The sequence below is a fragment of the Rhipicephalus sanguineus genome, chromosome 8 (genome assembly GCF_013339695.2).
Source record: "Rhipicephalus sanguineus isolate Rsan-2018 chromosome 8, BIME_Rsan_1.4, whole genome shotgun sequence".
Taxonomy (NCBI): Eukaryota; Metazoa; Arthropoda; class Arachnida; order Ixodida; family Ixodidae; genus Rhipicephalus; species Rhipicephalus sanguineus.
In genome coordinates this window covers 44,065,844-44,080,177 of record NC_051183.1, presented here as the reverse complement: position 1 = coordinate 44,080,177, position 14,334 = coordinate 44,065,844, and the positions used below count along the sequence as shown (strand labels likewise).

The window sequence follows — 14,334 nt, the reverse complement described above, 5'->3', positions numbered from 1 at the left end:
GTTATTTATTGGTCATTTGTTCTAGGTACGAAGCTTTCGTTATTACAGAAGCGTACTTTTATTGATACGTACATGTGGCTTTCCTGCAAGTTCCACTGCATGTTTTGAATAAGTTTCCACGGATCTCAAATATTGGCAATTATGTTCATGCCGTGGCCATTTTATTCTTTACCATCGTATCTTGTTTGGTTGCTGATGTACCATGAGGCATCCGCATGCCGAGAACCCAGCGATGTAGCCTGATGCTGATAAAATTGTCGTTTCTATTGTAAGCAGCGCGAGGAGAGCTTTATCTAGAGCTGGTTGGCCATACGTAATAGTGCAAACACCTGGGCCCGAATAAGCCAAGGACAGTTTACCGGATGGACGCCTGTTCTGCCTATACAGTATTATTCGTACTTGTCTTATCCACATCAAGAAGTCTTTACAAGTTCGACCGTGCCCCATAAGCCCTCACTTCGGTCCTTAAGGTACACTGTATTGTGCCAGTGAACAACGAAAAACTGCCCAGTGGACGCCAACTGCACTGAACACAACAGAGTATATTAGAAGATAAATTTCACCAATCATGACCTATAGTTTTCAAAACATGTTTTCGCTAATGTGCCGACAAGTAGTGAGGAACATATCGGTGAATATTAGGCTAATTACCAATCACAAAACACACCTACGAAGGAAAACTTTTGTTTTGCAAATCTATTTCCTTAATTATGCACCCATAATAATCACAATAATTTTTGGTGCGCGCTTCTAAATTAATTTATAATTTCCAAATGGCTCAAGGGATCATTCACCTCGAGATAGAACAATGAGCAACACTAAGTAGCATGTAGAAGGATCACTTGCAGCAATCTGAGCGATAAACGATTGCAAATAATATGTCTACAAGTTTTGGAACATAAAAATATTTACACTGCTCTAGCATTGAGTAGCGCAATATTAAGAAAATTAGCCTAGATTTGTAAGCTTTAAGTGCTTTTGACACAAAGCTAATGAATAATTTTGGGGTTTAACGTGACAAGACAAACATATCAGGCACAAACTAGTTGGGCACTCTGCATCAATTTCTACCACCTGAGGTAGAAATTGATGCATTTACCACTTAAGTGCACTTTGGAGACCAAGGTGCACATGAGTTGAAGTACACGGGTATTATTGCATTTCGCCCACATCGAAGTACCACTGACGTGACCGAGAATCCAAACCGCGGCATCGAGCTTTGCTGCTCATTAACTCAGCATCCTAAGCTACCACGTTGAGTAGGTGAGGGTAAAAACGAACTTAAAGCCAGCCCAGCACTTAGCAAAGTTCGTCCAGAGATTCGCAAGGCAAATCGTTGACCAACTTGCCTGGCTAGTCGAATTGTACTTGAATTAAGAAAGTGTCCACTTGATAATCGTGGCAGTGGCAACCATTGGTGATGAGTTGAAACATTTCGTATCCTACGTAATTTCTCAAATACACAGCGCCCGTCCTGTCATGTACCTTTCTTATTATCCTAGTCTAATGTAGCGCTACAATTTTTAAATAAGAATGTATCACTAACTAGCCCCGTACCGTGTTTTGTTAAGGCTTGAAGTGCTCTCGTCATAGATGTTTTCATGTCCACATGCTTGGCACAGATAATTCAACGCACAATACCAGCCTCACGAGAGGGAAGTGCTATAATATAGAGGAACTGACGCGTTGCTGATAGGCGCACACGCATGGAACATTCTTGCACACGGGCGTTGGAATGAGCGGTTTGTAGTGCCATTTTAAGCATTGGATTCACAAAGTTAGATCGTGAGGTTTGCTCGCTTCCTTAAATTTCTAGTTGATAATCGTTCATTTTAAATGCGAAGCATTTCTTAGCGAACCTCTGCCACTTTGAGCGTTTCTATCTACGTATCTATCTATCTATCTATCTATCTATCTATCTATCTATCTATCTATCTATCTATCTATCTATCTATCTATCTATCTATCTATCTAGCCGTCTACGGCGGGGGCTCTCATGATCGCCTCCTTAACTTGGTGTTGACCAAAATCGGCATGGGAGGGTGAGAGGATTTGAAGAATATGACTGTGGGGTCATGACATGAATAACATGAGAATGCTGTTGCGTACGTCGTCAAACCCTTTCCTCCAGACACGTAGCGCATACCCGTTTACCACGGGCCGCGGTGTATGGGTATGCGCCACAGGTGATTGTCATTTTATATCTACCCAGGAGCGGCGAGAACAGACAGTAATTTAAATGCGAGAGCGTTAAGAAAAACCAACATCGGCGAAGTTGAGCAGAGGAGCGGAAAGAATAAAAATTAGGAGTCGAGCAGAATTCGAAGCCAAGCATTCTGCGTGGCAATCAGATATTCTACCGCAGAGCCACGCCAGGTCTATGAACTGGCTTGGAAAAACAGCCTATGGAGGCTTAATGCCGGTGCAACGTCAATTGTGGTTGTGGTGCAGGCTATCTAATTTTACAAGAAAGCAATAAACGCTACATATGTACTCCTACGATACAGGCGTCAGATCAGATTAACGTCTGTTTCCAGTGTTGGCTCCGCTTTTGTAGCAGTCTAACAAACGTTACAGTTTGCAATCCTATGATTGAGCAAGCTATATTAAGCATTGCTCGACCCCGGAAGAATACATTAACGAAAGTTACGTATGATGATTGCACCATAAAGTGCACTTAGTAACGATGATACTGGCGTATGTACTCTAACGTGAGGGCTGGCGTTACGATCGCACGATAAGTTACCCTTTAAACGCCAGTGTTTTCGACGGACCTGGTAAGCCCACGATGTGCACACAGCTACTACACTTACAAAAATACGTCGATCCATCTCGTAACGCTTGGCTCAAAGCCATAAAATACAGCATAGAAGTACTAGGCTGACTGCTTCGCATGAAACCGATTCCCACAACGCTTGTGATCTGCAGAATTTTTTAAACTTCCTACTTAAACTTCCAACTCTTTAACGTTGTCGCGTGTGCTTAGTAATACGAAATTTGAAATACTTCTTCCATATGCTTGCCAAAAAATTGCGTTAGGAATGAGTAGCGACTCACGATTTCAGGCGTATCATGAGGAGGAGTTTGCCCCTCACTGTGTCAGTGAATCAAATTCAGAATCGTTACCGATGGAGGCTGTGCGTGTTTGGTGTTTTACAGCGATAGCTGTTATGAGATCATTTCAACGGCCGTTTTTGGCGCCGTAGTCCGCCGCCGCTGGTGTGCGTAACCGCTATCGCACGAAATTAGAAAAAGAAGGTAATAAGAAAAAATTTCCAGGATGGGACGAGGTTGGATCCTGGGCCCTCTGCGTGGGAGCCCAGTGTTCTACCTCTAAGCCATGCAGGTGCTTGCAAACTGAGTTGCAAAAGGACAGTATACAGGCTTCATGTCACGAAGGAACCAGCATTAACATATGTAATACAGTGTGGTAGAACAGTAGAATACCAACCAGGCGTCACACAAACGCGTATTCCTGTAACCGGGCATCACACAACGCGAATTGCGTAACGAGTGGGTTGTTGAATGCTTCCAACCCATTACAAAGGCCTCTGCGATAATTCATCGCCATCAGCCACAGCATCAAGTGCACATAATGCCTTACAGGTGTTTAGCGAGTACTACGGTTCTCCGCTGAATGACGAAAAATTGCATAGTCGCTGCTTCCTAATTCACAAAAATTATGATAATTAATAGCGTAGAGGGTTCCTCGCAGGTGCACTTCTATTGGTTGCCAAGGAAGCCCATAAGGCTCCCATGATGAATTTCCTCAGGGTCTCAATAAAGTTAATTCCCTCTCTCTCTCTCTCGCTCTCCGTTTCTCCGGTTAACGTATGTTATAAGCGTGACGGGACAGTTAAGTAACGACCGCGCGTCACACAATTTGAATTACGTAACTGTAGTGGGTCGTTTAAAGCTTCCAGCCCATTAGAATTGACCCAGCCATAGTTCTTCATCGTCATCAACCGTCGCATCAGCATAATGCACATAATGCCTTACAGATGGTACCTCGCTTCTCCACAGAATAACGAATAATGTCGTGGTGGGTACTTCCCAACTTCCCAAAAATTATGATTTGTGCCGTAGTGGGTACGTTGCAAATTTACTTGTATTAGTAGCCACACGAGAGTTTATAATGGGCTCTAGAAATGCCGCTCTTCCAGCTTTCGCTGTGACTGTGCTGCGCTTTCCGCGCAGGCCTGGCGTTTTTTTTTTCTTTTTGCACCATTGACCTTGTTCATGTAGGATTTTAATACAATTCACTTTTCAATAATACTGAAGGTAACTTTCTGTCACTGCGTACCCATAGTAGCCACAGCTAATTGTACTTAAGCGTGTAGTATGTGACATATTTTCGTGTAAACGCACCGAGAGATCTTGAGCTCGCGATGAATGGGTAATTTCCTAAACAATAAACATCGACAAATTGACCGTCTTAAAAAGGTTATCTTCCGAGTCCCCGTAAGTTTAGAGGTGGAACCGGTACAAACCATGTAAAAAGGAAAAAGAAAACAGTGCCTCACCTAAAAGAAAAGCAACCCTTACAAAAAACAACAGACAGTCTATAGACTGTCTAAACCCATTTTTAGACAGTCTATGATTGAACAAACATATTTTTGTAAGGGAAGACTTCAATGTGAAACTTGTGTGCGTGAGTGCCAAAGAAAAGATACAAACAATGAGGACGCATCTTCTAAAGAGTGCCTCTTCCAGGCAGTATTTGCGCTTCAACGTAAAAGTATATTTGAATGAACTGACATTTTCGATGGTTCTTCCAAAATACGCGCTATAGTAAATGGCAGAACTTATGTCCCCACACCGTGGACAAGAGATCTGGCTTTTGTCACGAGATCACGGCTGATCGTGCATTGACGTAAGAGAAAACCCTTGGCTACCACGATGGTCCCTAGCAGGTGTTTGACCCGCGTTGCCATCCCTTTGACGCGCCCGCTTCCTCATCTTGGTAGCACTACCCACACGTGGCTCGAGCAGCGCCACGCCCTGGCTTCTCGACAATCCGGAAGGAGTATCACTCTGCGCACTGAAGCTGGTGCCGCGGCCGCGGAGTACTATAATGGCTTGTTCTCTCAGTGATCTTACGGAAGATTCCGTCCTTGCCGTCAGCACAGAGGCACCAGGGAACGATACGCTGCTTCGAGCAGTAGATCCCTGCCAGGAACGGTCATCGGCATCTTCAGGCAGGCACTCAATTGCACCGCACACGAATATCATGAAGGCGGCCAGAACGCACAGCACGATGTCTTTCCTGTGGTCTTCTTCATACTTGGAATACATTAAGCCTATAAATGATCCCAGGCGGCCTACGGCGAAGAGAACGGATACTCCCCAGCAGCGCGTAGTGGTCGGAAATGTCGCCACGCTAATTATCGAAATTATCAGGGCGAACATCTCGAGCAGAACTCGCATGAGAACCAGCAGGACTGTCAGATAAACCACCCGTTCCTCCCTGTAGGCCAAAGCGAGAACGAGCGTTGCCAAAGTAAAAGCCGCGCTGATTGCGACAGCCGTGCGCTTGACGCCAAGAAGGCGTACGGCGGGATACAGCAGCAACTGCGCCGGCCCTAGCAGAATTATATTGATGGCCGACACTACGAAGTTCGGGGAAATTATGCGAGTCAGGTTTACCACGTTGTACGCGCCGGGGAACACGAGCCAAATGAAGGACAACAGTGCAGTTCGCCTCCTCAGATTGGCATTGCAGATGGCGAAGATCCTGCGCGTCAGTCCAGCTTCTACTTTTGGCAGTTCGGCGCCTCCCGTGTCGAGCTTACCGAGGCAATCTCGCGGATGGACGCTGTTCAGGCGAGCAGCCCTGCAGCGCGACGCGCTCGGCCTCGTGCACCTTCCACTTCACGAGAAGCCAGCGGGGCGATTCGTCCACCGTGTAGTAGAAGAGCAGGAGCACGCAGTTCAGTGCCGCCAGGTAGCGGTAGAAGTCGTCCCAGTCGAGCTTGAGCGAATTCGTCGCGAAGAAAGCCACGGGGAGGCTGACGTAGGCGAGGGCCGTGCTCGCGAACCAGTACTGGAGTCGTCGTTTCCCGGAGGACACCTCGTAGAGGAGCACGAAAACGAGGACAAGCACGGAAGTCGACGTCACCGAAACCACCACTCGCATCGAGACGAAGGCTGCGAACGATCTCGTGACGCTGCTTGCCGCTGCGGCCACGATGACAAAGGGCAGCGTCACGTAGATGACGCTCTTCCGGCCGTACGTGTCAGCGGCGATGCCTACGATCGGCATACCAATGATGGGTGAAGTGGAAGACAACGCCACGGCTAGCATGACGAGCCACTTTCGTTGGCAGACCAAGCTCCACTGGCTTACGATGGTGTTCCCGTACTGTTCCAGGTCGAAGTGCCACGAAGAACACGACACAGGTACAGCCGACGGGTCGCCGACGTCGGGAGGGTCGAGCACCATGCAGCTTTGGCGGGTGCCCTTGTCGTCCTTGGGGATGGCCATCTCCTTCCAGGCGGCGTCGGTCATGTTGGAGAGGTAGTCCGGTGGCCGACACCAGTGGTCCATGGAGCGCGCCGTTAAGCGAAAGCTGAAGGCGTGCGTCAGGAAGACAACGGTAGCGGCGAAGGCGCTGAAGGCGATCATGTATTGAAAAGGGCCTTCACCGTACGCGACCGCCTCTTCGTCCATAAAACCTTGGATCTGCGCTCGTTGTGCCATCGTCGCTGATTTTTCTGCCTTCTTCTTCCCTTTGGCACGCGAATCCAATCACCTCGGGACCAGTTGGTCGTCGGCCTTCTCTTTTATTAGCAAATGTGGAACACTTCTCCGTAGTGCTCTTGATGCCACAGTCGTTAGAATATGTGCCATTCACCTGATGTTTAAGTAGCTCCTTTGTTGTTGTTGTCGTTATGTTGATTATGGCGATGACCTTCCATTAAACGGTGCGTAGGCTAACTGTGGGGACACTAGCAAATTTTCTGTCTCTGGAGTTTAGACAACCGTGTCGGGCTTGTGACTGTTTAATTTGGGTTTAACTCGAACCTCTCGGCGCTGAGTATCAACGTAGAAACAACCTAGTAACACCTAGCTAAAGCCTAGAAACAACATGAAGCAACCTACAACCTGCATCACCTAGCTAAGGACTAGAGACAACCAAGAAGCAACCAGATTGGTCTTCCGAATCGTTCAGTTTCGCTGTTTCAAGCCTTGCGCGGCTTTGTGTGAGCTTCGCCATTTTTTTATTTTTTTTATTGCGGTCAGGGGCACCCCTACGAAAGGTTTGAAGAAGATGTTTTGCCACAACGACTCTATAAATACGAAAAATCACCACTGCCGGAGCTATGCGTACAGATGATTAATCAGAGGAATTTAAACGCGCCGCCCCGATGTTTATCGGCGGGTCAATCCCGAGGGCTCACTTAAGCCTTTCTCAATTATTGGTTACGTCTATCCAGAAATCTTAATTGGTGGTTGCCGCCCATGTGTCCCCTCTTTCATTTTAGTGGACCAGTGGTGAGTAGGGGGCTTTGCCCAATTTCTGTAGCACATACGTTTTTGACCACTGAAGAAATCTTCATTTTTAGCGGATGAGTGGGGAGTATACTGGCGCTTGCCCACTTTCTGTGGCCCATACGTGCTAGGAGTTTTTGTGCGCACATGAAGGAGTAATTTTGGTTTTGCCGAGCAATATACAGGTTCACTGTAAGAGAAAACACTGAAACACACCGATTACTGGCGCGCATCCAGTAGTTAACAGTTCGTTCTAAATTCGGTTTTTCATAACTTAGTGTATCTTAAGGCTCACGCTGCGCATTGTTTTAAAAAAAATTCGGCAGCTCCCACGTACCATGGGAATCGATGTTATGCGAAGCAAACGGCGGGAAGGTGACTACGGCGTAATATCGCTTATCGTATTCAAGACTACCTCGGCGTATGTGGCTCCTTGTGACATGTATAGTTATGGCGTTTGCTTGCGTGTGGGGCTACTGTCCTCTACCGCGAGATGTTTTGTCTGGCCTATATCGTGGTTGCAGTGCTTCGCAATCCCACGAACGCGAACTTCAATTACATTACAGGGTCTTCTTTAGTGAACTGTTTCGTCCTGGCTGGGACGACAATGTCTACCGTGGACGTCGGAAATTAAAGCTTCAGTCGCGCGAGGTTGCCATGTTCGTCGCGCTCAATGTACCGCAAGGTGCCCATGTTCCATTAACGAGGTCGTCGCTTACGCCAATGTTGGCCGTCATCATGCAGGGCTTGGCGACGCTCAAGCAAATTGAGGCCGGCAGGCGACCCATGTAGATTGCGTTTATTCTGGTCACCTTGGCCAGGACATCCCTGTGTACCCGCTCATTCTTGTAGCCAGTTATGTTATCGCATGCGGTATGAAATCACATGTCGACCGCAGCGTCGAGGCAATGTGTGTTCGTAGCGGTCGACGTCCGCATGCCTGTAGCATAGCCGTATGCCGTCAGGGCACTTAGCGGCCGCTTCTTCGCGTGTCACAAAGCGGTTCTGATATAATTAGACGTCATCCCCAGTCACCATGAGGCCACCGCCTATTCTCGTAAGAAATGCAGAGAATACTGCGTCATTCTGGCGGACCACATGAAGGAGTGGATGGTACTCGAGCACCTTCCAGGGATGTACTGCCTTAAGCTTCCTCACTTGCCTTCCGTTTCAATGTGTGTTTGCTGTTAATGTGTTGATTGAGACTGTGAATCACTTTTGGCGCATACCCGCATAACATGAACGGTGGTATGCGGGTATGTGCTACATGTGAATGAGGGAAAGGGTTTCATTACATTTTGCGTTATTCAAGTCATGACGAGTAAATCGTGTTCGTCATTATCTGATACCCTCCTATGCCAATTTCGGTGCTCTACAAGTTGTGGAGATGACCAGGAGAGCGCCCAGACGTAGGCTGCTAGATAGATAGATAGATAGATAGATAGATAGATAGATAGATAGATAGATAGATAGATAGATAGATAGATAGATAGATAGATAGATAGATAGATAGATAGATAGATAGATAGATAGATAGATAGGTAGGTAGGTAGGTAGGTAGGTAGGTAGGTAGGTAGGTAGGTAGGGAGGGAGGGAGGGAGGGAGGGAGGGAGGCAGGCAGGCAGGCAGGCAGGCAGGCAGATAGATAGATAGATAGATAGATAGATAGATAGATAGATAGATAGATAGATAGATAGATAGATAGATAGATAGATAGATAGATAGATAGATAGATAGATAGATAGATAGATAGATAGATAGATAGATAGATAGATAGAAACGGCCGAAGTGCCTGAGGTTCGCTAAGAAATACTTCGCATTTAAAAAATCCATTTCGCCACCGAACCATTGAACCACCGAACTATAGCATGCTTGAGTAATCAGGCAGATGCTGCAGTTAGCATGCACAGTTCACAATTTAGGGAGAAATTGTGAACTGTGCATGCTAACTGCAGCATCTGCCTGATTACTCAAGCTTGCTATAGTTCGGTGGTTCAATATAACATTATGCGATCAAAAATCGAATTACACGAACACATCTTCTGCAATTGAGAATTCTAAAGCTTCATTTCGCGGTCCGCATAGCGCATGCTTCCGCCATGTATTTTGCCTCGCTTATTTGCATTACTTCATAATTACGTTCAATTTAATTATTTACTTGTGCGTCCTGTGTGTCCTGGGCAGATCCGTTGCCTTGTTACATTCCAAACAACTGTGCGAGTTCAAGCCATACACCATTGACCAGAAATATCTGACTTTTCGTGAATTCACGAAGATCTTCCAGTCGCGCATTTGAGCAGTGAATCATTCGGCACTAATTGTGCGGCAGTGGCTTTAAAAATGAGCGATCAACAGATAATACTGCTGCACTGAATTTCATCACGCAGATAAATATCACCAATGACACCTTACGAAGAAAATATTTAAGTTCAATCTGCAAAAAGTCTTCGACATAGAAATATAACAGAGTCTCAGTGTAGAAAATGCCTGTTCCTCTTGAAAGCGCAGCGTCGAGGAGGAAATCATGCACTATGTCATGTTTTTCAGCAATACGGTAATATACCATCTTGCCAAAAATAAGAAGCACGTTGGTTATCGTAATATACTGTGATAAATTGTATATACTGTACGATAGGCAAGATGTCATGCCGCAGTCCATTGCTTGTACACTGCTACGCAATCACGGTATGTTTCTGCATACATAGGCGTGCGCACAGGGGGGGGGGGGGGGCAGGGGGGCGGCCGCCCCTCCTAATCACCTAAGAGGGGGGCGCAAAATCTGCCCTGTACATTGACCCTTCTAGTCACCTAAGAGGGGGGGGCGCAAAATCTGTCCCATACATTGACTTAGTAGGGTGGGGGGGGCGCTGCGATGAACCTTTGAACCCCCTAATGGGGAACCCTGCGCACGCCTGTCTGCATATCTCAGATGGGTTGATAGTACTATATTTTTGCCGAAGGAATTTATTGAACATAGTGCAACTCGGCAAACATCTGGAGTTGGTAACATTTCGGGTATCGTTTCACTAGATGTTCCGCTGCTGGTAATTGAATAAAAATATCCTATATATGTTTAGGTGCATTATGTTAGAAGGTAATCGTGACACACATTCGGCTCTTCTTCGTACAATTAGCATCAGATGTTTAGGCACCACTAGACAAAAGAAAGAAAAATATTCCCGCTGGCTCGGCTGGCAGGCTTGAATTTAGGTATCAGGCTTGTTCTTAAACGCACTAACATCATGCACTGGGCAGCTCGACCGAATACCGTCCCAAATTGCTGGGAATTTCAAAGGTTTCTATAACCTAGAATTCTTTATTCTTTTGACGCCGGCTGTACACCGTTGCCTCCAATAGATGGCACAAAGTTGGATGGCATGTGGCCTAATGTGACCCCAAATATTTCTGTGCCAGGCGTCCTTCAAAGCTTCGATAAGCAGGAACAAAAGACCCCGATGTGTTGCTCCCTTCCAAACCGGAAGCGGCGTGCGCGGCTCGGAAGGGCGGAAGCAACGGTCCGTCGCAGAAGTGTCTCGCACAACCCGAGCTTCGTTGGTCTCAACGGAAGTGGCGTCTAATCGAACTTCCGCTGCCCTCCTCCCGCTGCTCCGCCATTTTACATCTCACCCGCAACGTCACCCGCGTGTTGTTGGTCGTCGTCCGCTGCCGTGTTGCGGCGGCGCAAGGCGCGACTAATCATGCAACTCGAACCGCAGCCATCGCCGAGGAAGTGAATAATCGAGCCGTTCGCAACCAGCAGCAATGGCGAGGACACGCAAAACGGCGCTGTATTGTTGGTTCCTGGAAAGCTGAGCGCAGTGTAGTGGTCGAGGGGGCGCTGCGATCGACAGCGATACTCGTCCACTATTGTTGAAAAAGATACGACAGACCTCTTCGCTCCCTCCTCGGGCTCAGCGGCCAACGCTGTGGAGAAACGAAGGGGAGGCGTTCTACGGAGGAAACTGATACGGCAAGCGCAAAAATAAAAGGAAAGGGAGGGAGAGGGGTAGAGAGAGAGGAGAGAAAACCCGAAGGAGAGATGCAAAAAAAAAAAAGCGCGAACGAGATACGCTTATCGAGAGGCGGCAAGCGGTTCCAAAGGTCCCCCTGCAAAAACGAATTTCCCCCCCAGCGGCGCATTGTGGTCGCCCTGTGCAGATTTTTGCTATCGCAGGGCAGCGGTGCATAGGCGGGTGACAACGGGGCAGCCACAGCGACCGGGAGTCCGACAACGTGTGCCGCTGGAGAGGACGACGTAATATGCTCTCGGCTTTCGCGATCGCGCGAGCAGCTGTGCGCGTCACCGCAACATGACGTCCGCGTTCCGCGCACTCCGGTGTTTTTGCTCATGATGGGGCGTATTCGAACGTGGAGGAGGCCGTTGCCCGTCGCGCCGCTCGCATGGACGGGATTTTACGTGTTCTTCTGCTGCTCTACGCTGGCGGTGAGTGGTACATTCGTGAACTATATGTATTGATGTTCCATCGGATTAGTTTTACCGATCAGAGGTCATTGAACTACGCTTGAAGTTAGTGAGGAGTAGTATATATTTGTCAGTTTCGCATATTCGTGGACTCTGTTGTAGATATCGTGGCAACCGAGTTTTCGTTGTTTCCTCTTGTACATAACTAATCGTCCCCTACAGGGGGAACATTCTACGTGTCATTGCTTTTCTGAAACTGCAGATGTAGCAGTACGCATTTTGTATAAGATGGTTCTATTGATTCTTCAACATCACGTAACATGCACGCAAATTGGAACTTTAAGCGGTGGTCTCAGGTGCATGTCTGCAGCAGTAGTCGACTCAAACAGACAGGAAACTTTCTGCGTAATATTTCGATTGCTGCCTTTCGAGGGGCGTGACCTCAGCTACGATGTGACAAACACTAACGTCCAAGTGCGTCAATTGTCCCGCTGACAAAAAGACATTCGCTGAAACTGTAAACTACTAGACAGCTAAAAGCTTTGATGATATGCTTCGTAGTAAATTCGTACTAGTCGAGAAAAGAGACAAACTGAACATGCTTTTGTTAGAAGACGCTGTCAGACATAAATATGGTGATAAACAAGTGATAAGTAGTCCAAAGGTTCCATTGCTATCTGATACGTTGACACTTTGACATTTTTTTCATTTTACAATACGACCCCCTCAGTTATATTTCATGTGCATCTACATTGAGTGAGAGCATTGGACATATCTACAGTTGCATTTAAGTTTGCCTTTCTCGGGCACACTGTTTCTACGCTATTTTGTGTTGCTTTACATCCGAGATAATCTAATTTAAAAATATACGCGACCATAGACAATGTTGTGTGCAGTGAAGCCAAAAGATATGTAATGGTCATGCACTCTAAATCTCAACTTCTGAATATTTTCTTATGTTCATATTTATGGTTGATGAAATCAGCAGGTGTAAGTAATGCTACCATGTAGTTGATATCGATGAGGTCGGAACATTGCGCAAGACGTAGTCGCAATTATTCACACTTCACTCATTAATGCGCATGACTCACATGCTGGAAACGGTGCTCAGGCGTTGAATGATTCATTCCGCACAAAGTAAATTAATCTTAAAATCTTATCATTAAATGGGAACGCATTCCGCCGATATCAGGTTGCAATGTTGCCAAGTCACTAGGCTTAAGCACAGCCAGAATACGGCAAAACACTTATCAGATGAAGTGCCACGCCGAACTTGGGAACTTCTGATTGATTTTATGACCTGGAGTTCACTAATGTGCGCTTTGAGTCCAAGTGCACGGGCATTTCGCTACATCGTAATGCTGCCGCTATAGCCGGGATCATCCTCCTGCCCCCCTACCTCGAACGCATCACAGATAACCAGAATAGACAGCCGAGGCTGACATTCAAATGAACTCATTGTTCAGTATTTCTATGGAGGGTTATCTTTGCTGAGAAAATAGAAGCATTATCAAGACCGACACCTTTATCAATATCCTCCAATTTCCAGTCGCACTGAAAAGTGAATGAAATCAGTGTACACACAGCGGGAGAGTTTTTTTTTCTATTTTCGTGTCACCCATTCAACATCGGAATTCGTAGAGCTTGACGCCGTAGGTTTTACTATTTACATATTTTGTTTATTCATTCAAAAATTACCAGCAGTGCCCAAAGGCATTTAATCGAAGCGCTTAATATACACAGTGCACGCATTTACACGGCAATATTAGTTTTCCTATGTATTATTATTCTTATTTTTATATTATTTATATTATTATTTTTTTATTATTATATTATATTATTTGTATATTATTTTTCCTATGTATTATCTTTTTCGAATGAATAAAAACATTTCTTCTTCTTCTTAAAAAAATATTTTTCTTCAGCCAACCTTTCGTACTAGTTTACTATTCGGAGAGAAAAGGAATTATCGTTCGTGTTCACCTTCATTGGGTACTACAAGACTTTGTCGCATCAGCATTGCTGCACGAGATACAGCGAGCTTAATTTATGTACTAAAATGCAAAGGAGACGATGTTGCTGGGACGTTATTGCATTGAAAGCAAAAATAAACTATGGTTCTCACCACGCTAGCAAAGAAAGACCTAATCTACAATGACATTTTGCCGAAGTGCTGATATGGAATCAGTTGTTTTTTATCGATTTAACAAGAGCGAGGTCAGACGAAGCATGACGACCTATTTTCTTGATTTGACATTCCAATTAGTCTGACGTTACCTTGAAAGCGTTGCCTTGTTCAGAACGTTTTTAAAAATTTTGAATGCAGCGTAGCCTTTATTCAGGCTTCCCACCAGAAAAGCATCTCAATGATAAAGTTCACCGACAACATCTTCTGTGAAATACCTTGAAAAAATGGCGT

General features: G+C 46.0%; 2 protein-coding genes across 3 annotated transcripts in view; one reads left to right on the top strand and one right to left on the bottom strand.

The window, feature by feature from the left end:
• Nucleotides 1–5,788: 5,788 nt before the first annotated feature.
• LOC119403182 (beta-alanine transporter) lies at nt 5,789–6,700 on the bottom strand. The gene has a single exon (XM_037670128.1). The coding sequence runs from the start codon at nt 6,698–6,700 to the stop codon at nt 5,789–5,791; it is 912 nt and encodes a 303-aa protein (XP_037526056.1).
• A 4,857-nt stretch (nt 6,701–11,557) lies between these two features.
• The window catches only part of LOC125759410 (protein sidekick-1-like), a 31,476-nt gene continuing 28,699 nt past the window's right edge, over nt 11,558–14,334 (top strand). The window contains exon 1 of one of the 2 annotated variants that reach the window (XM_049418138.1): nt 11,558–11,936. In XM_049418138.1, the coding sequence (XP_049274095.1) occupies nt 11,841–11,936 (96 nt within the window). In that variant the 5' untranslated portion in view covers nt 11,558–11,840. The remainder of the gene's footprint in view (nt 11,937–14,334) is intronic. The other variant, XM_049418139.1, reaches the window with a different exon arrangement.